Source organism: Ixodes scapularis, unplaced genomic scaffold, assembly GCF_016920785.2.
Source record: "Ixodes scapularis isolate PalLabHiFi unplaced genomic scaffold, ASM1692078v2 PGA_scaffold3__209_contigs__length_174095766, whole genome shotgun sequence".
Classification (NCBI taxonomy): Eukaryota; Metazoa; Arthropoda; class Arachnida; order Ixodida; family Ixodidae; genus Ixodes; species Ixodes scapularis.
Window position 1 is genome coordinate 70,105,785 of NW_024609868.1, and position 22,407 is coordinate 70,128,191.

General features: G+C 45.7%; 2 protein-coding genes across 6 annotated transcripts in view; both read left to right on the top strand.

Annotated features, from left to right (window-relative positions):
* The first annotated feature begins 4,955 nt into the window (after nt 1-4,955).
* On the top strand, nt 4,956-17,303 carry LOC8052898 (tubulin alpha-1C chain). Its single transcript, XM_029994062.4, is given in 8 exon segments — nt 4,956-5,028; nt 7,942-8,221; nt 12,061-12,305; nt 13,373-13,635; nt 15,143-15,262; nt 15,264-15,301; nt 15,304-15,407; nt 16,958-17,303. Coding segments are annotated over 8 exon segments (1,347 nt in total). The 5' UTR covers nt 4,956-5,025; the 3' UTR covers nt 17,252-17,303.
* A 3,065-nt stretch (nt 17,304-20,368) lies between these two features.
* The window catches only part of LOC8052904 (mediator of RNA polymerase II transcription subunit 27), a 49,032-nt gene continuing 46,993 nt past the window's right edge, over nt 20,369-22,407 (top strand). For 4 of the 5 annotated variants that reach the window (XM_029994060.3, XM_040501352.1, XM_002434264.4 and 1 more), the window contains exons 1-3: nt 20,369-20,733; nt 20,801-20,945; nt 21,014-21,141. In XM_029994060.3, coding sequence (XP_029849920.1) covers nt 20,528-20,733; nt 20,801-20,945; nt 21,014-21,141 — 479 coding nt within the window. In that variant the 5' untranslated portion in view covers nt 20,369-20,527. The remainder of the gene's footprint in view (nt 20,734-20,800; nt 20,946-21,013; nt 21,142-22,407) is intronic. The other variant, XM_040211544.3, reaches the window with a different exon arrangement.

Here is a 22,407-nt window from a genome sequence, read left to right on the forward strand (position 1 = left end):
AACAATAAGTGCTCTGCTGTGCAAATCGGAGCGTTGAGCTTGATTTTTACCGTCCACCTCGTTCGTCAGCTACATAAGAAGCTGTTATATAACATACATTCAAACACAATGAAAAAAAGAAACACGAAAACTAGAAGAAAAGTGATGTAATATTCCAATCAAGTCAGAAGGCCCCGAAAAATTAAATAAAGCAACTAACTGACTAAACAATTATGCCCTTTTTGTTCCAGTATGGCTGTGATATTACAGCCATAAAAACAGGTTAAATAAACAACTTTATACTTACAGTAATCCTTTCTTTCGCATTGTTATCAGTAATCGGACGAATTGATCAATCAATCTGCCACTATCTTCTAGATCACAGTGATTTAAATAAAATTCATATAACTTAAAGCAATAAATATAATAAATAACGTATTTAAAAGATCATGATTTTTTTCTACTCTGGTTTAAACAGATTACAAAGCTTTCCTCTCTTTCCCGCATGTTATGAACACACATGGCCAGACGCTTAACAGAGGTTAGTCATCATATCATACTGCAGTGGGCACAGGGGCATTATGGCATTCGTGGGAACGACCAAAGTGCAAAAAAATCATAATTGTTTCTTATTACGAAATCAATAAGGTTTATTTGATTTAAATAATTTTTCTTTTATTTTACTCACATTAATTTTATTTAGATCACTGCAGCTAGAAAATAAGGATTCTTTACCACGGGCGTATATTTTTAACATGGCAGACTGACTGATCAATTTGTCCGATCACCGATACCAGTGCGTAAGAAATAATCACTGTAGATGTAAACTATAGTGTAATTAACAACATTTTATTACTGCGACCTCCGCCGCATTGGAACAAAAACAGATTAATTGTTCGGTTAGTGAAACACAAATGTTTGATTTATTTTAGTTCTGACTTGATTGCAAAAAAATATTACTTTTCCAGTTGTTGTTGTTGTCTTTTTGTTTTTTTTTCCAAGTTCTGTGGAAATGGGACTTAACGTAGCTGAAGAATGAAGGGGACGCTTGAACTCATGCTGAACGCTCTGATTTGCTCAGAAGAGCGCTCGGTTTCGAACGTGTTTAGCCGGATATAATGTTTTCTGCATTATTTTTTTATTATTTAAAGGCAAAACAAATGCACAAAGAAAGCGTAAAATGATAAAGAAATATTAAACGAGAAAAGTCTATTCGAAATATTTTTCCTTGGTAGGTTTGATGTAAACCATACTGGTAAAGCAAGTGTGATGTATATCACAATTTATATCGTAATATATAACCCAATTTAAATAGTGATTTAAATCACTATTCAGATTATATTAATTTCTCGTTCCCCACCCTGCTGCTGACAGGCTTCCTACACAAAAAAAAATTAAAAAATACAGCGCGAACTCACACGTACAAACAAAAAAGTACGATACTCTCTTGGCGGTAAACGGTAGATTTATGAAATATTGTTCTTGATCGAAAACCTAATGCAATCTGTTTGAGCCTTCCGTTGTTATTTTTTATTTTTCTTCGTAAACATGTTTCTTTTTATTTTACGGTGATACACCTTTTGCATCGTTGCCAGCTTTAATGAACTTAACGCATCTTTGAAAAAAAATCACCGGAGACGACGGACGAAGGGAACAAGCATGAGACGTTTTGTGTTTGTCTCTTTCTTCACCCGTCGTCCTTTTTTTTTTATTTGTAACAATAATTAGCTTGCCTGTTTACTTACCCTTTCTTCAATGAACTTGTCTAAACCTCTCTTCTTTACTTTCTATACTTCGTTTCAACTCAAGTCTAGACGTAGCCGACGCTACGAGGTAATTGGACCAATCAAGCGGCGTCCAAAGCACAAGTCACTAGGCCTTGCATGTTTATGATTGGTTCAGCGATGACGGAACATGTACAAAACCATAACGAACACCATGATGGTGCCCTTTTCCCGCTGTCTGATCCGTTCCATCAGCTCGTAGCGTCAACTGCGTCTGGACTTAAGGCGACACGAAGTACAGGTCCTCCTCCCTGTTTCCAGCGGATGCAGACTTGTGAAGATCTGTCGATACGTCAATGAACCGACTCCGCCTCAATACGCAAAAACGTGCTCCTGTGACTCCGGGCAAAGGGCCTGCCCACGGTACGAGGATTTGAATCACGGTTGAAGTGCCCCCCAATCAACGTAGACCTATTGCAGAGAAGGCGCCGAGTAACCGACCTCTCGGATGAACGTCAAAAGATCCCCAGTGGCCGAAATTGATCCTCAGTCCCCCGCCGAGCGTGTGCCAGATGTCCTTCGTTGGTTTACCACGTAAATCCACTAATGGGCTCAAACGACTTAATGCTTGAAAGCGAAAACGGATATAGCATCAGAGCCGAGAGAAATAAAATGTCACTGCTACAGCAGGGCTGCCTCGCGGGCGGCACGTCGCTTCCATTGGCTGCCGTTGGTGACCATGTGACGATTGCGGCGCAACCAATAGCGTTCCTAGCATAGGTACGTAAAGCATTGCGCCGAGATTCACGTACCCAAATATGTAATCTAGGTACATTTTAAAAGTACAGTGCGTCTACTTTCCTGCAAATCCCTTAGGAGAGGTAATAGTAGCAATGGGGAGCTCGACGAATGGAAAACTTCAAATAAATGTTTCGACATAAAAAAAAAATTAAAATAGCCTGCGCTGTAATACGAACCAAGACGTAACTATGCGTGAAACATCGTGCGCGTGTTTTAACGGTATTTCTTAGAGTGTATAACGATTTTGTCATTTGTGACTCAAGTATAGCGTTAGAATTTGTTCATTTATTTTTAGGGAACGCCAGTGGCTGGAGCAGTGGCTAGGAACGATGGACAGTCGACCTTTCGCACTCCCCGAAGTGCCAGGACTAGGGCCGTCTCCAGCACTTCAAAAGAGAGCACAGCGTGCTTCTTGCGACTTGCTTATCAAAACTGATAACTCAAATAACTATTGACTGGATGCAATCAGAATTGTTTAGATAACCCCGGAAGAATATGCGTAAATATATGGTGCAGCTGCGCTCCATACTTTCGATCGGGTGTAATCTGTACGTGACATATAGTTGGACATACTATGTTTTATGTTATGTTATATTTATGTTATAGTTACACACAACCTTCGATTTTTTTTGGGTGTGTGTGTGTTTTGTTTTAAATAATATGGAGTGGCCGGCGCTGGTGAAGTCAGTGCCAACATATTCATCGATTTTTACATATTAGAGAAGGAAAGAAACAGAGAAAACGCTTAATTGTGAATTAGCAGTACACATCCGCTGTCTCGTTAATAAGAATTTATTGAAGTATTAAGAATGGCCCGCTACATAGACAATATTTTCGAAAACGAACTTGGTAAATACGTGCATGTTTGTGTCGTCGTTAAAAACGACTCACATTAGGAACGATTTAAGGGGGAAGGGGGGGGGGGGGTCCATATAAGCGGGACATTACGATATTGCGGAAGCTTAAACGAGTCGACTAAGTGTTTATTTTGTTCCACCGGTTGGCCGACCAAATTGAATCAAAAACAGCAAACATGTGAGCTGGTTTAAATTATACACATTACATAAAATGGAGATGAAGTGCAAAGAAACACGTCAAAATTCCGGTGTTTGTCGTTTGTGATTTGACCATCGCCAAATAGGATAACCGTTACCTATTGCTAGATAGCAAGTGCGGAGCAGAGCCCAGATGTTTACTAACCGTATCCTTTTCGTCCTATGCATACACGGATGATAAGCGTAACACACGGGAGTTGCTATTTGCACAGCATCAACCCGGCCGGGGGGAGGGGGGGGGGGTCACGTGGTGCTTTAGTGTCGTTGTTTCTCTGCGTCACGAATTTCTGTTTATTATACCGGGGGAGCGTGTTAACCCCCCCCCCCCCCCTTCCCACATACACGCACTCACACACTTCCTTCGGCTGCTCATTAAACGAATGTTAACCCACTTGACCCACCCGCTCCTCCGAGCCTACCCACTCGCCGAGAGATCAGCTTGACGATCCAGGAACCCAAATAACGCCAACCGACAAAACGCTAGGAAAAGGAAGGTCGCGTGGCCCTCACCGGCAGAGATGCGTGACGTAGACAGATGACGTCACTAGAATGTCACGTGACCCCCCCCCCCCCCCCCCCCCCCCGGGCTGCTTGTGTTGGCGATGAGTAAAATATCGCGTCTTCAGGGTTTATTTATCGTGAAATTTGGAGACTGTTTTTTGGGGTTCATTTCTTGCCGAATATACGGAGTTATTATATTCCCAATTTTCCGAAATAAAAGATGTTGATTTTTATGTTTCCATACTTTTAAAGACTGAAAATTAAAATATCTATTAATCGGCGTGTGTAAGCCTGCCCTGGATTTCTAAGAAGGGCACGTGTACCACATGACATTGTCGCCCTGGTCATTAGTAATAGTAACTGTCCCAAGACAAAACTTAAAAAAGACACATTAAAATCACTAAACTCCTTGACGTAGTCGTTGGAAAGCTTGATTTTTTTTTTATTCTATTTTACCGCTTTTCTATGGTGCAGCGCGGGGTGGAATGGTGAGATAGAAACCTCAGCTGTCCCTCGTATGAAATCTTAAAGTTCATAGCTTTCAAGGTTATCAAATAGCGGCCCTACCTTCCTCTAAGAGGTGAAACCCGGAAATCAAAACAGTGGTTTGTGTCGTGACCCAGGAAACATGCAGCACTGCCGAGCTGTGTTTGAGCCCTTTGTTTATGTCGTCTCTCGTTTTTGCTCCTCGGTCTGGAGTGCCCATGATGTTGAAGAATCGAAAGTTATGCCCAGCTGGAGCGAGCATCGGCGGCATCGCCGTGAGTGCCGCGTCCTTGCTGGCCGTGCCCTCCACCCATCGGCGGCGCTCCTTGTTGGGAACAGGGCCGGTTCGTCGCCTACGTGACCACGTGACACGGCGCCCCGTAGAAAAAGCGCGCCGCGGTCGCCCCGACTTCCACTTACGTTCGTGCGAGCACCTTGGAAGTTCGGCACGAAGTGTAGGCTCAAGCCCAAGCAGCATCATGGTGAGTGTTGGATAGCTTTTCCAATTATAATGATTTAAAGCTTTGATTTGCGATGGTTACGTATGAAGTGTGCTTCGATCTTTGGGTTTGTCAGCTGCAATTATTTTGAATGTATACCTGCACCATTTTGTCTATTTTATGAAGCTTTATTGCTTATTTCAGTGATGAGAAGAGAGCATATCGGTGCACACAATAAACTATAAGAATATATTGGCAGATCGGATTTGCCACGTAAAGTCGGTACCGAGTTTGTGGCCCGTGCAGGTTTCACCACGGTTCTACTAAACCACTCTTTCTAGAAAAAGTGCATAACGTTTAGGCGCAGTGCTGAACGACATGAGTGAAACGTTTATTTTACCGTTGTCTCCTGAAATTGTATCTTTCTGAGGAGAAAATATCCCCATATCTTTCAACACAATTATTTTGTTCGGTATGCGTTTCTGTAAGAAGATTTATTATGAACTATAAAAATATATTTGAGCAGATCCAGCATTATCGATACGTCTAAAAAAAACTTATAGCACGCTAGTATCCCTAGGACCACGATTGTTTTAAGCTGACCCGATACGCTGTACTAAGGGTACTAGGGATACAAGACTGAGCACTGCAACTATAATACCAATAATAGAGTTGCGGCATGCTATAAGAAGTCGTATATCTGGCAACATAGGCAGATTTATATCCTAATGGTTTCGAAGGGCGTACAGAGTCTCAATTCTTAATATTACGCGGTTTAGCTTCAGTTTCGAATAAACCATGAATGTCCGTCATATAATATAGCTTTTGTACTTTGCGTTCTTATGGCAATCGGACCAACAATTTTCGGCATTCGTTTCTGGGAGTATGTAGTTTTTCTTTATCTCGTGCGGATTAATAAGTGTGTTCATAGTTACTCTTAAATGACGTCGCTGCTGTTTCAACTACCCATCACATGACAAGATGTTGAACGCGAAATCGGCTATCTCTTTGCCGAGTGTTTTTATCTACCAATGTCAAGGAGCGACGCATCGTAATTTAGGTCATTTCACCTGATTTAGCGTGCAGTATTGCCACAGAAACATTGTGAAGCTTATGAGCGCCAGTGAGTATGTCACAAAAGTGGCGCATGTATCTGGCGTACGCTGTAGAAACCGATAGCTGCATTTCAACGCGTTTGACCACTCGTTATCTCAAGAGTCTCGATAAAATTCAAGCGTGCAGAGAACACGACTTCGAGGAAATGAGTCCGTCCCGTGATTGCGGAGCGCTCTCTGATATTAGACGATGTCTAAATCACTCTCGGCTACTAGACTGCCGGTTTATCTGGCTCAGCGATCCGACCTGTCTCTCTCTCTCTTTCTCTCCCCCCTTCCCCTCCTCTTCTTTGGACGATAGAATAGAGCTCCTTCGCAAATGTTGTACGCTCGCGCAAAGGCGGTAGGATTGGGGAGCACTGTACTTAAGTACTGATCTAGTAAAATAAAAAAATAAAAAAAACTGGAGGGAAGAAAATCTGCATCTTGAAAGAAGCCAACCATTTGAGACTATTATATTTTAGCTCGAGTTGGCACCCTTCAACGCAAAAAAGATATCATAGAAGCGCTGTGTTTCATATTTCCCCCACTGGGAGTTGTGAAACAAGGATGACCTACTGCGATTTTTGTTTTAAAATAGTAAATTGCCGAAACGACTCCCACTGCCCGCTCGTTCAGTTCAACAGTACTATACAGTTATATATCGTTAACATAGATATCCGCTATACAGACGAACATTTGGGAGGCAAGTAAGTAAGTACATAACATTTTTTTGTCTCATTATTACGTACAGCTCACATTATGAACGACTTCCTGTGGAGACGAACGTGTATCAGGGAGTTTTAGCACATATACCGTTCGATGACTCTGATAATGATACCCGAGACTCCACCGACGCCTTTTCCCACGCATCCTATTGTTATTGGGTATTGCTATCGGAGGTATCGGAACAATCTACTAAAAGTATCTATTAACGAAACACGATGACGGTAGCTTGGCCAGGTGTTATCGAGTGCAAAAGGCTCAGCGGGGGCAGCGAGCGGCAATCCCATTAGCAAACCGGTTCGATGCACGTGGTACTCTACACTTGCCCATAATTGGCCACGCGTGTTGTGTAGCACGACGCTTGCGCCAGCTCCGTGCTGTACGTGGGCGCACCGGTCGCCCCCGGCTGCGCGGCAATAGAACGGTTCATCCTTGCCGTCGCTCGCCTCCGCCTTTGCCGCGGCGTAGACAGTAACGTCTACGGCGCGGAAACCTGTACCGCTTATGCAAATACACCATTTTCCGTCGAGTCTCAGTGTAAACGATACCTAACGCGTTTTGCGTGGGTGTGTGGCCTTCAGACAGGCGGCAGTGGGTTCCTGGAGGACGCTTCGAAAGCGTTCTCTGACCGAAGCCGTCTGCGGTGTTCCGCGTGCTCGTAGGCGAGCTCGCGCGTGACACACTTCCGTGTGTGGCTTTGATCGGAGAAGAACCCAGTGTTTCGATAAGATTTAAAGGTAAGCTATGAGGTTCTTGAAAAAAGAAACGAGTAAGAGGTGAATTGAAGCGTATTTTTGTCCTTCATACTTTGAATATTACAAGCATTTGACGAAAGTACCGATAGAGTATCAACATCCTCAAAGTTCCCCTTTATAGGTGCATTGAAAAACAGCGTATAAGGTTGCACAAAAAAAATTGGAGGCAATATTATCAACATTGCTATTCCCAGAATCAATTTTTTATTTAGACTGAACATACGCTGAAGTTAATCTGAAAGAAGATAACTACCGTCTTTTATTTATTTATTTCTTTTTTTTGACGTCCGAGTTAGTGTAAATGTTGCTTCCCTCCGCCGTCGAAATGTTTATGCCAGTAGTGAAGCGAAACCTAAAAGGGATTCGTTTTTTTCCCCCAGAGGGAATGTATTAGCATCCACATCGGTCAGGCCGGAGTCCAAATCGGCAACTCCTGCTGGGAGCTCTACTGTCTGGAGCACGGCATCCAGCAGGATGGGCAGATGCCGAGCGACAAGGTCTCCGGGGGCGTCGATGATTCCTTCAACACTTTCTTCGCTGAGACCGGCGCCGGCAAGCACGTGCCCCGTGCTGTGTTCGTCGACCTCGAGCCGACCGTCGTCGACGAGGTTCGCCAGGGGGCCTACAGGCAGCTCTACCACCCGGAGCAACTCATCTCCGGTTCGTCAATTTTGTGATGACCAGCTATTTTCTTGTTTGAAATGAAGGCATCTTAGAGCCTGGTATTTAGTCAATGTGCATGTGGGGAATACAAGAAACAAACTGAATGATACTATAATGTTTCTAAATGTGAATGTGTAATCAGGAATAGTATAGCACTACTATTTTCCCCCTTTTTTTTGTGTGTGTTTGTGTGTGTATGGGGTGGGGGAGTGGTTTTTTTTTTTTGTCCGGACTGTTGACTTCGACGTACTTAATTTTCAGACTGCTGAATACATTTTGTGCAATTGATTCTGTTAGACATTAATGTGACCCCTTTTAGCGACTGTTTCTAGTTTTCAGATGAGATGAGGGAACGCTTTTTATAGTGCCCACCGTTTGGCCCATCTCGAAACCTTTTCCCCACTTTATGACGCAGCCCGTCTTCTAATTATCCACTTTCCCCGAGTGCCTACTATTATTGTATTATTGCAGGAAAGAAGGCTTACTGATAAATAATGTTAACTTACTCTTACCTGGGTTGATCGTACACTGACCAGGCACTTCGGCCTTTCCGTGATTTTTGCTTATTCTCAGTCTCGGGCGAAGGGAGATCGGTGCAGTTCGGAGCACGTGGAACGAAAGCGCGTGCTGCAGAGCTCAAGAATCCTGAGTTCAATCTCTCCCCCCCCCCCCCCCCCCCCCATCGATCTGGATGAGCATCATACCGACGCGCAGTCTTTTATCAATAGCAATGCACTTTAAGTACGTTGTGCTTAAGTACTACTTCAAGTAGGTTTAGAAAACTTGTACTTTACTTCAAGTACATTCTCTGAGTATGTACTTGTACTTTACTTAGAATATTTTTTTTCTGCTACTTTCCGAGGAAAGTACAACTCCTGGCTTCAAAGCACATCCCCAAAATTTGGTGTTGTTAAATTTGTATCACAACATAATGCCTTGTCAACCCTGAAGAAAAACTGGGAGTGTTGTTTTACTCTCACTTGAAGCGTAAGCAAATACGACGCATCGCTCCGTTTGTTCTGGGACGTCTTTCCCGTAGCTTTTTGAACCCTCGTTACTTCCCGCTCGGTGAGCGCAAGAGATGAGGTTAAAAATATTAGAAGTAAATTAATAATAATATAAAATTTGCTACTGTAGTGCGGAAAAAGTAAACTTTCAGGTTGAAGAAAAAGAAAACAGAGGAGGACGTCGCAATGTTTTTAAATATTGTCTTTTTTTCTTTTTTGTTGACTTGAAGTTCCTTAATTTTTTCGCATCACAATTCCAGGTGTCACATTATGTTTAATTATCACCAGCTCGCCTGCGAACTCAATGTTCTTTCATTCAAAAAAGGACGCTCCTCTACGAAAGGATTGCTTGCGGAAGCGCGGGGCTGACGGTGTGCTCTCTCCTAGTACATTTAACCCCCCAGTAGTTGTAAGGTTGTTGTCCCGGACCTCGGTGGGAACCCTGGAGGTGTCTACCGTCGAGGGCCGGGGGACCGTGGAACGATGCTGGTTGCTGGAGAGCTGGCTGTAGGCGGCGAGGACTCGGGACAGGGACGACCAAGACCGCTTAGTGTTCGATTAAAACACAAAACTTTACTTGAACAGTGCACGATACAATCAAACAACTGGGAATAACTGGCCTCACAGGCTTACGATCGCGAGACACGAAGTCAAGTGTCCTACCGCGCACAGTGAGGGCGATGGCTAAGTAGCCGGCGAACAAGGGCTGCCGCGTGCGGCAGGTAACGCGGCGGACCGCGGGAGGAGAACAGCCAGGGGCTCGCAACCCGTTCCAACTCCAGGCTCACACGCTCGGTCAGGGCTTAAGACAGTGCGCCGAAAACCGCTCTGTCCAATGAGGGCTTCGTCTGCACCCCATTGAGTCGAGGCCCCGACGCACTCTCGACCTATCGCACGAGAGTTCGTTGCTGTCGCCGAGGTGGTCATTAAGATCGGGCCCTGCGGTTGAGAGTCTAAACCCTGGTATGTTTATGTTCCGAGGAAGATCTACTGGTTCTCGGTTTAGGCGAGAATCGTCGAAACGTGCCCCGCCAGCAAACGTCCTTTCCCCCGGAGCGCGGGCAGGAGCCTCAGCGTAAACGGAAAGCGCGCCTGGGAAGCCGTCTCGTGGATATTCCCACGATGCCGGGTCCACGCCGGCGTGTATACACCAGTTGCACCCGGTGCCTCTCGAGTCGAAGTCACGAAACACTGGAACATGACCCGAAGTCTTCGAGGAAGTCGTTCGAGCTTGAGACGCGGCCCAGTTTACGAAATGGCGCGCCAGCCGATGATAGCCGCACTCCGGTGCCTGCCCCGAACGCCCGCGTAGGTTTGTGTGTCTGGAGCCCCGGGTAAGAGGCAACGCCCGCGGACAACGACCCCCCGTGGGGGATATACAACTCCGTTCGTAGTAGACGGAACAAAGTAAGACACATGCAAGCGCTAAAGCAAAACGAATGACCGAGGCTCAGCGCAACATACCGATAAGCTAAAACTAAACGCCGTCTTGGCGGCGCGCGAAATTTGCCACCGCCTCTACACCCCCTGTGTGCAACAAGCCAGTGCAAGCGGCGCCAAATTCAGAAGTCGGAGGGACTTCTGAATTTTGCACCATTTCTGTGGTCACTTGACCTTATCCAAGATTTTCTCCGTTTCCCAAAATAGGTCATGCGCTCGCATTGCGCTTGGGGCAACGCATACCACTTAAAAAATCACTGTATAGGGGAATGAAATGACATCATGAAAGATTGTGTTAAAATACTTGTACTTTAACTTAAAAGTACTTTTTTTATAGTGCATTAGTTCAAGTACTTTGCACTCAGTGTACTTGCTATTTTACTTGAAGCACATCGACTCTCAATTACTTTGTGTCTTACTTAAAGTATTTTTAGATGTACTTTACCCAACACTGATCACTAGCAATTTTAAATAAAGGTAACGCGTCACCAGTAACGCGTTACGTGTAACTAGTCACATTTCGGGGAAGTAACGGCTTAGTAACTCTTCGAGAGAAGAAATGATTAACACCTTTTGTTAAAGATTAAAACAGCGCAAGGACACGGACAACAAGAAGGTAGACAAACAAGGCGCTGCCTTGTTTGTCTACCTTCTTGTTCTTGTCCGTGTCCTTGCGCTGTTTTAATCTTTAATCATGAAATACCAACTAGCCGAAACTTCTACTTTAACCTTTTGTTACTTTTTGATAGAGTAACGAGTAACGCTATTTAGTTAAGTTTGGTTTTCACCCAAGGGAGAACATTAGATCTAAGGACCTTACAGTGCTAAAACATAAATAGTTTATTACCTCTGTAATCGGCTAGTGCATCAAAGCCTCAACATGATTTTTTTTTGTCACGACTGTTTCTACGCACATGCATAACGGATACCTACAAACCGCAGCACCACTAAACCTAGTTGACTCTTCCAATCAACATATTTTAGTATGTCCACGTCTAAAGACTGAAAGGCGGATAAAGAAAAACGAAACATTCAGAGTACCGTAAAAGCGTGCCTTTTACGCTCTACGGACTCGTTCCTCTTGAATATCGGTAACGAGCAACGTACTTAGTTACTTTCTGAGCGTGTGACGACTAACGGTATTCAGTTATTTTTTTGTTAGTAACGTGTACATATCTGGTCACTAGCGCGTGGTGAACGTTAATGGTCCAAGGCAATTGCAGTGATATTGCACCGACAAAATTTGTCATCTACAGCTGCAGCACCAGACGCCCCTTGGGCCTGAGTAACTGTCTGAGCGTAAACACAACACAGTCTTAGTTTCAAGTGCATCCCTCGAGAGATGCGCTGTTGGACCTCCAGCTCAAGGCGTACGCCATCTGTCCGCAGGCAAAGAAGATGCGGCCAACAACTACGCTCGTGGTCACTACACGATCGGCAAGGAGATCGTGGACCTGGTCTTGGACCGCATACGCAAGCTGGCCGACGCCTGCACGGGCCTGCAGGGCTTCCTCATCTTCCACAGCTTCGGTGGAGGCACAGGATCTGGCTTCACTTCCCTCCTCATGGAACGTCTCTCCGTGGACTACGGCAAGAAGTCCAAGCTGGAGTTCTCCATTTACCCCGCACCCCAGGTACCGCCAGCTCCCACGAACCTTCGATCAAATGCTTCATGTTTGAATTTTGCTAGAACTTCTATACTCGTTTTCACCCCAAGAATCATAGTAAAGTCCAGCTCCTCGAGGAACATTATAAATTTCCCATTTTATGCAGATAATTGAGGTATGTGTCGATGCATTTCAAGATTGTATATATGTTATCTTATCAAGACGTGCACGTTTCAAACGCCAAAAGCATCGCTTCTTTCTCCGTCAACCAAACCTAAGTACTTCACACAGCTTTTATTTATTTATTTATACATACTGCCGGGTGCCATTTGGCAGCCGGCAGTATGTATATTAACAATAGTATGTATAGTCAACAATGTATGTATAATCAACAATGAGCTGAGAAAAAGTATAAGATGTGTAAACCAAAGAAAGGTAGTTTAACCTTTTTTTTTGTGTGTGTGTGTGTGTTTTGTTTAAGACAGATTTTCCATAAAAAAATATGGCAGACAAGGTGTTTTATTTCGTGGTTCCATTTTTTTAAAAGGAGCTTTTGTTAGGCTTCTTTAGCAATGGCGTTGAGGGGGGGGGGGGGGGGGGGGTAATTGGGGTCACTAGAAGAAAAAAAACTTAATGTTGCTAATTTGTTAGCTAATTAACTTAAATATATAATTACCGTCTTAAAGTTTTATTTTTGGGGGAAAATTTAGTAATAAGAATAGCTAGACCTCATTTTGGTCTAACCATGACGTGAAACATTGAAGGAAAAAATCGTAGTGGGAGCTACGGAGCGAGAAATGTCATCCTCGTACGCGGCTTCAAACTGAAACTACGCAGACAAAGAGCGCTTATGACGTCGATCCCTCCGTCCTGTGTTTGCGTCGTACTGCTTATATCACCTATGGCGCGGACACGTGAGTTGCGCCGCCGGCGCAGGGGCGCTGGAATCGACGTCATGGGTAGTCTTTGCTCGCTTTTCCCCAGTAAATATAAGATATTCAAATTTCATCCATCACTGCAGGTTCTCGCACAACATTGTTGCCTTTTGCCGATTCTTCGCGCTTAAAATTGGTGCGCATCGTTCCGGCTTTCAGGTCTCCACGGCCGTGGTGGAGCCGTACAACTCCATCCTGACCACGCACACCACCCTGGAGCACTCGGACTGCGCCTTCATGGTGGACAACGAGGCCATCTACGACATCTGCCGCCGCAACCTGGACATCGACCGCCCCAGCTACACAAACTTGAACCGACTCATCAGCCAGATCGTGTCCTCCATCACTGCCTCCCTCCGCTTTGATGGAGCACTCAACGTTGATCTCACCGAGTTCCAGACCAACTTGGTGCCTTACCCCAGGTTCGTTGTATACGCTTCCGTATACCGCTGTAGTTTGTCTTCTTATCGCATATTTTCTTCTGTATAAAGGCTGAACTCCATGGAACGAATTATGTGACGAATAACTGGCGAACGCCGCCCGACGGCACGCTCGCTTTGCGCGCGACGTATAGTAGCCACTGTGTTGAGTCCACGCGCAGAGCAAGTGCCGCCGGGCAACATTCGGCGGTTATTCGCAGCATATTCGTCCCATGGAGTTCAGCCTTATGTCTCAATGCCGTATAAGTCACCTCACCCCCCCCTTTCCCCCGTACAAGTGGCCGTTTTCACACACAATCCAAAAAGTTGGTATATAAGAAGTCGCACCTTTGTCGAAGTCTCACGTAGTATAACGGAGTGCTGCGAAAGATGGCGCGCAGATTCAGCCGCGGGTAGAGTTCCTGTATAGAACTCATAACTTCCCCCTTCGGGGGACCATATCGAGGAACTCTAGCCGCGGGCCGCCACGCTTGGGACACTCTTCGGACCGTCTCAAGAGCAGGGCATCCGCGGGCACTCTCACCTTTCTTTTTCGTCGTAAATGTAGATATGGCCTACATCTTGCAGAGTTTAGGTCCATACTTAGAAGAAAAAATGCACTCAGGTCACACTGTTGTAAAAAATGCATCAACAAAATTAAAAAAAGAAAACTAAGTACCGAGATTTATACTATTTTTTAGACCACCTGAGACTGGGTGGAAGAAACACGACGACGTCTCAAACACAGCTAAAACGCGACGATGTCTCAAACACAGCGTCTTCAGACGGCCCGATTTGTACATTGGAAAACGCTATGGTTTTCTTGAGTCATTTACCTCGATCTCTTTGCTAGTTCTAACGACGAATTCTGATCGTTTGCTTTTCTAAATGCTTTGTTTTCTATGCGCCGGAAAACGGGATGGTGCTTTAGATTTCGTCTCTGATCGCAATCCGTATAATCATTGCGATCAGAGACGTTAAATAAGACATGGCCTATTTAAGTATTCACATAAAATAGGCCATGTCTCAGGATACTGTCAGAGTATCACTTGTTGTACTCTCAACATAAGTAATTACACGGCACTACGATCGATGCCTCGACAAAGAACGACCGCAAAAGCATTTTCTAAGTAGATGGAACAAAGATTTTTTCCAGGTATTCCCGCGTAATTAATTTACCTAACGATGGTGCTTCAGCCGTTTTTTTTTTCGGTTCGGATGTGGCCAACGATACAGTAAGCGGGGCTTATGATTAAACTTATGGCCATTAATTTACAACTGCACTTCAAGTTACGTTTGTTAGGTTTCCCATGTTTATATACAGTCGAATAACCGGCCATCTGGACAAAGTTTTCGGGAACTAATTAGTCAATTACATGTAATTTTGTTTCGTTATTATGGACACTTTTTGGGAGAAACAATTGTGCCCATATTTACGAAACATCCCTCTATATATATTAAAAAAAAAAAAATCATTTCAACCTTCACGTTTTCCTTGTTTTTATTGCAGAATTCACTTCCCGCTGGTGACCTACGCCCCGGTGATTTCGGCAGAGAAGGCGTACCACGAGCAGATCACGGTCGCGGAGATCACCAACGCCTGCTTCGAGCCGGCCAACCAGATGGTGAAGTGCGACCCCCGCCACGGGAAGTACATGGCCTGCTGCATGCTCTACCGCGGTGACGTGGTCCCCAAGGACGTCAACGCGGCCATCGCGGCCATCAAGACCAAGCGCACCATCCAGTTCGTGGACTGGTGTCCCACCGGCTTCAAGGTACGGGCGCCACACGTTTCCTCTCTAAATACAACCTCCAACTTTAAGAGGTCGGTCAAAAGTCGCCATCTTCGAACCGGCGATTGGATAGAATGACAAGGGCGATTAATATTTCCCTGTTACGGCTTTCGTTCGCCCTCTCTTTCGCTCTTACCTGATGTCAGTAATTCGGGGCCATACTCTCCTAGTGATTTAGTGGATTATTAAAATTGATTGAATTATGCTGATTTCCAGAACCCAGAGGTGCTGGGATTCACCCTTGCCTCTAGTGGTATCGATATTCACTGCGGCACACGTATCGATATTCACTGCGACCACTGCTGAAGAAGGGATCACCATGCATCACGATGATGCACGGTGGCGACGTCTTGTAACTGAAGGAGAGATGGATTTCTCGACAATCAGTACTGTGCTGATTGCCAGAGCCCAGGGATTCTGGGTTTCACCCTTGCCTCTAGTCGATATGCACTGGTATTGTAGCGGCACATTGTCGTACAATCACTGCAGCTCCAGTAGTGACCACCGTGCATCATGATGATGCACGGTGGAGACGCCTCATCACTGAGTGAGCAATGTTTTTGGCTCTCGTGAGGCGAATGGTAAAAACAATCAATGCTTTCTCGTTTTTTTTTTTTAGTTTTTTTTTTAAATATATTGTCGTACTGTTAGCGGAGACATGAGACTATAATTTAAAGGAGCCCTGAGGAGGTTTATCAGATCGCCTAAATACGGCGATAACTCACTCTGCTGGCTTAAGCATGTTGTAAATCCATAAATCCTAACGATGCGCGGCCGATTTCCCTATTAAAAAAAGCAATCAAAGATGGAACACACCGAGGTCATTTCCGGCGATGGGAGGACCATTGTTTTGACAGCCAGGACGAGATGTTACCAACGAAAGCGCAACATTTCGTTTAGATTGCAAACCCCGTCATTACAAAATGTGTATGATTTTGTAGATGATAAGAACAATTAAGAGTAGTCGAAAAATGTTATTTGTCGCGAAGAATGATATGTTCCCTCTCCGCGGTACTGCGATAATCGTCTCAAAAACAGCACATATATGTTGTTTTGTTTTGTTTTTGTCTTCCGCGGAATTGATGTCTCCGGTCGTCAGCTCTCGAGCGCGCGCTCGCTGGCGGGATGTATGGGCAACGAGCCGCACGCATTCGGGATATCACCCCACGGTTCCACCGGTCGGAGGCGCGAAGATCCTTCGCTTGCTATTGGCTGACAGTGGTCCTGGTTTTGGAACATGCTTCTTTCAAACGCCGGAGATGACCTCGGTGTGTTGCGATCTTTGATTTTTTAATAGGAAAATCAGCCGCGTATCGCCATGAATTAAGGGATCTCTAGGATGCTTAGAGCCAGCAGAGTGAGTTATCGCCACATTTAGGCAATCTCAGAAAACTCGTCAGGGCGCCTTTAGGGCAAACCAATCTTACCGCTGTCTAGAACTCCATACAACAAAGTTGGTCTTTGGACGCCTCCGTTCCGGTGCTATGCTTTCCGAACCTAATCTGACCTTGCCGATGGTGCTTTTCTTGCAGGTCGGCATCAACTACCAGCCCCCGACCGTCGTTCCTGGCGGAGACCTGGCAAAGGTTCCCCGTGCCGTGTGTATGTTGTCCAACACAACAGCCATCGCCGAAGCTTGGGCTCGGCTCGATCACAAGTTCGATCTGATGTACGCCAAGCGCGCCTTCGTGCACTGGTACGTTGGCGAGGGTATGGAGGAAGGAGAGTTTTCTGAGGCCCGGGAGGACATGGCCGCCCTCGAGAAGGACTACGAGGAGGTTGGCATGGACTCCAACGAGGGAGTCGACGACGGCGAGGAATACTGAGCCGATCCCCGCCAACTTCCTTTCGGGGTGCAATAAATTGATCGCTCTTGTACGTACGGGTGTTTTGTGTGCATTGTACTCAGTATATCCGAAACGTGATTTGAATGCGTAATTATAATTCTCTAAAGAGAGGGCTGTATGTCCTCATTGTTCAACAGTGCTCATAAAAGCGCCTCACGGCCAATAAAAAATATAAGCACCAGTTATTCCTTTCATAAAGATCCTGCATCGTAGCGACATCAAGCAAGACCTATTTTTATTCATATTCTTATTCCATGCACAGTTCACAAAGTTCAATCTAAAATTATTTTAGGAGCTCTGAACGCATCTACAAAAGAAGCTACTTATTCATAGACCTTTCACGAATGTAGTGCCATCTAGTGGCTGAACTATCAGTCCAAAGTGTTGTATGCTCACGGCGCATAAAATCTGGTACTTATCAACGGTACTTATTCATCAACGGTAGACGTAAAAAAAGTTACGGTGTTTTTCGATGAACAGTTATTTCTCTATTTGCTTCAGTTTCGATGTTGTCAAGAAACTACCACTCTGCACAAGGCGCTTGTAGTCAGTGAACCTCTTGATAAAATTAACATTTAATTGTCATGAGTTGGCTGGGGCGTGCCGAAGCCGAGCATACCAAGAACTTACATGACAGCCTAAAATGAGTAGCGCATAGAAGCTAGTCTCGTCACTGTGACATCGAACAAAACAGCTAACTAACGTCTGGATGCTGAGGCTCCGCATAGGTTTCTGTCTTAAAATTCTTCCTTTACTAGCCATCGAAAGGCCGCCATTCACATGTACAGGTCATGCAGACTAAAAGGGCCCAAGAAACGAATTTAGGGCTGGGATAAACGAATTTAGATTTGAATTTTACGAATAACATATCGTTTAGTGGGCCAAAATAAAGAATGTAGAACGTCAAAAGCCTAATTTTCGATACGAAAATTTGAGAACACGGCGGTCTATTTTGTACCTCCTTCCCTTCGAAAGTTCTCTGCCTTTTTACTGCGATACATCCGCGGTACCCCAAGTGCGTCATCCGGTCAAAATGCACGTCACACGACACCGGATCTCACTTGATCTCTTCACCCCTAAACTGACAGTGCGGTGCAAGCTACGTGCTTGCCGGACCAATTAGACGCCTCGGTTTCATCACCTGCCCTCATTCTCTGCGGGTGGGTTTGTGCGAGGGAGCGTTATCACGCGGAAAAAGTATGGCTGGTCCAACGAGCACGTAGCTTCCACAGCACTGTCAGCTTAGGAGTGAACGGGGTGGGGAAAGCAACTTTTGTCCGAGTTTTCAGCGACGGGCTAATCTTCTAGGGGGCGAATGGGTGTGTCCGGCTACACAAACGAGGGTCCGAGTAAAAGGGGAGTCTCTCCTTTCCGTCCTCTTGAACTGTTTGGTACAATGAACAATTTGTAAGTTGAGGAGGAAAGCTCAGAAGGAAAAAGTTGAAAAAGCGTTTTATGACAAGTGACAAAAACGGGCGCTGGGCGGCAGTTTCCATAGCAACTTGCGCGGACGTTGTGACGTGCCGGCTTGGCATAGGACCACGCCACAGCGTCCTGGGCTGTTGCTATGAGAATCACCACACGGCGGCCGTTTATGTCGCTCATGTGTTTCCTGCTTTAGGTGGTGATAGCTATCTAAGTGGACAGACTGCATTTCGGAAAGGGTTTCGTCTGAACACTGGGCCAGGGTCAGTTGTTGTAAAACTCGCTGAAACCATTCAATCAATAACATAGCCAATTTTTTTTTTTTTTTTTTTTTTTTGTGTGTGTGTGTGGGGGGGGGGGGGGGGGGGGGGGGGAGGGGGTGGCCTGAGGTGGCTGGGATGTCTTTGACTTGGGGTTCGGAAAAGGGAAAAAAGGGTTTAACTCCATGTGTATATAATAGGGTCGGCTGGATTTCGGTGGGAGGGGGGCTAAAGACCCCATAAGCCCTCCCCCCCCCCCCCTCCCTTTACTACGCCCCCGCATACGATTACATTTACACTATTTTGTAAATGTAAACTGGTGAAACATCCTAATGGGGACTTGTTGCTGTCACTTCATGCAAGATCAATCTCGTGGAAAGTCAACAGTGGATGACGAAGATACTACAAACGGAAATGACCATTACCACTGAGGTAACGTTGTGAAAGTGATCGTATGTAAGCCTACAGAACTCATATTTTAGCTGCTGACGTCTGGTGTAAGAAGTTTGTTTTGTGCCGATGAGGACTTTCATTCCTTCCATAAAATCAACGCCTCATTAATATTACATTATAGAATTTAGAACCCTGTCAGCTCCAGAACTTCAACATGCACGAACAACTTTGTTTATAAAAGTGATGACTGCGTTACTAGAAGCACGAAACCACTAATGAAGAGACATAAAAAATAAATAAAAACAAGACACGTCGTGAAATAACGTCCACGTTTTTTTTTTTTTTTATTGAAATCTCTCAATGAATTTACATAATCGATTCTCGTTGACTAGTGTGCAGTCATGCCTCGTTATTTAGACCCTCGTTAATATGGATAGCCCGCTGTAATTAACACCATTTTCAGGGACAGACCTGGAAAATACATGCATTCTTGTCTTGTTATTATGGACCACTCACTTTGTGCACACAGCGTTTTTGGGGAACGGAGGTGTCCATGGGCGTACCAACCGGGAGAACAAATAAGTACTTGCCCCCCCCCCCCCCCCCCCCCCCCCCCGGCTCCCCAGCCACCACTGGGCACGGCAAACACTGGCCGGTGGCCGGCGGCGCCCAAGGGATACCAAGGGAAGCGCCCTGTGGCCCTGGGAGGAGGAGGGAGGTCTGGTTTGCCCCCCACTCAAAAACAAGTTGTTACACCACGGGAGGTGTCCATACGTAAGCGCCGATGTGTCCATATTAGCGAGAGGTTACTGTATATATTAATAGCTGCCAATTTTTACGTGCAGAATAAATATTCCAGGGGTTGCCGAACTAGACAAATTAAAGGTAAAATAAATCAGGGCCCTTCGTCAAGATTGATAAATTACTTAGCCAACCACTCTATGAACCGAAACAACATTTTGAAAATCCCGCCAATCTACATTTTACCTTCTGAATAGTTTTCGCGTTCCCCGCGAGAGGGCGACGTTTTAAAAATGCCGGCTCGCAGAACGTAACATTTTTCATCGAGACTATGGTATCGAGACTGCGCAGGCGAACGTTTCGTCGGTTTCGTCGTTAAAGCCCTGAACGTTTCGCGGGTGTAAAACAAACGGCGCTTCATTTGCATGTGCGAAGCATGAATCCTTACATGGCTGACTTGGGAATAAATCTAGATGCCGTGAATTCCGGCTTACGGGCTGTAAAAGCCCTCCGCAGTACCGTCGGGGAAGTGTTCCGTACGCTGGCCGATGGGGTGCCGTCGTCTCAGGGCGATGAAAACAAGGAAAAGAACTTCATCCTGGAGCTTCAAACCACTCTGGGAGGTGTCATTTCTCGAATAAGGTAAAACGATGCGTCTTTTTTGGAGCTTGACTATGAAAGCTTCAACGATGCTTGCGCGTCTTCGCAGGGAACTGGAAACTGCCGTCACTTTGCTTGGCTCTCCGGTGGCACCATTGAACCTCGGCAGCACCGGCCACCTTTGCCAGGACCCAACGTTGGACAGGACATCGCTTTACACTGACATGATCAAGTCGTACCGCTGGTTTGACAAGGTATGCTCGCCGTCGGATCATCATACGGTGGATCTAATGGTCATGCCCCGTGTATACATATCTTTTAGGTCCACGAGCACACGAGTCACGCTTCTGCAATTCTAAACCAGAACAGTCTGAAGAGGTCCAACAGTTCGCTGTTCCCAACGAAGCGATTGCGAAGACCCCTCACAAACGGACATAACTTCTCGCCACAGTGAGTAAAATTGCCACTTTGATACCTCGGATGTCGTGGATGGTAGGTTCAAATGGAATCCGAACACTGGCGGAACTTTGAGCCCACTACCGGCGGTGTTTTCAAGCTTGGGTTGTGCTGGGCAAGGTTCAAACACATCGGAGTAGGACGCACAACCTCGCAGCGCCATACTGCGATGTGTTTGAGCCTTGCCAAGCACAACCCAAACTTAGAAGCTGCGCCATTATACTCCGTTTCATGATAACTTGGCGAACTGTAGACGCTAGAGATACGCGACCCAAGAAGAGCGTTCGAGCGAGGCACGTGGCCCAACATCATCGGAGCATTTGTGTCACCACGCCAAATGCGAGGCACGAGGCTTGGAAGAACCGGCTGTCGTTTGCTCCGAAACCAACCAACTTTGGATGAACGTCCACCACAGCAACATATTCGTCCGCTAGAATAGCGAGCACTTTGGGAACAGTTTATGAGACAACCATACAATTTAGCCGCGAATGTGTGACAATTGCTAATGCCAGGGCGCAGTGCAATGTTTTGAGTGGAAGATGAACTCACTTTTTTGGAGTGAACTGCCCAAGATGGTCTCGTTCAAAATAGCCGCTGCTCGAACTTGACGAGCCGACCGACGCCTCAGCTGACTCAGCTTTCCGACAATTAGTCACTACTGTCATTGTTTAGCTGCAGAAATAACACAGGCCAGGCACAATGTCTGTATCACAGACCCCATGTCACAAATAACGAGGAAAATGTCCGCGTTCGCCACCGTCACATACCTTTCGGCCGCCTTGAAGCGGCGGGGTGCGAAGAATGATAGTTGTCGGTGAAGCTTGGATTGCTGGTAAGATTTTAATAAACATAAATAGGTAACAAACCGTCATTTGCATGGTCGTTTAATAAACATAAAGAGGTAACAAACCATCACTTGCACAGTCGTTGCCTAGCCCTTGCTTTATTGCACGACAAAACAACGGCGGCATGCAGTGTAAAAAGGTAAACAATCAGTTGCGGCAAAATCAACAGGTCTAACCTTCCGTCTGCTTGCTTCAGATTTTCTGTCATTATTTTTCTCATTCTTTCTCTCATGATCACGGATGTCAGCACTTACAATTTACTGCGCTGCAGTCCCGGCTCTGCACCTTTGATCTGCGCGAGGTAGGAGCATTCGAGCCGTCACAATCCCGCGTAAACAACCGGCGCATCCGAACAGATCCAACTCGAGTGCCTGGCCTGTCCGGCGATCTAGGCAGTGCGCATGCGCACCGCCGA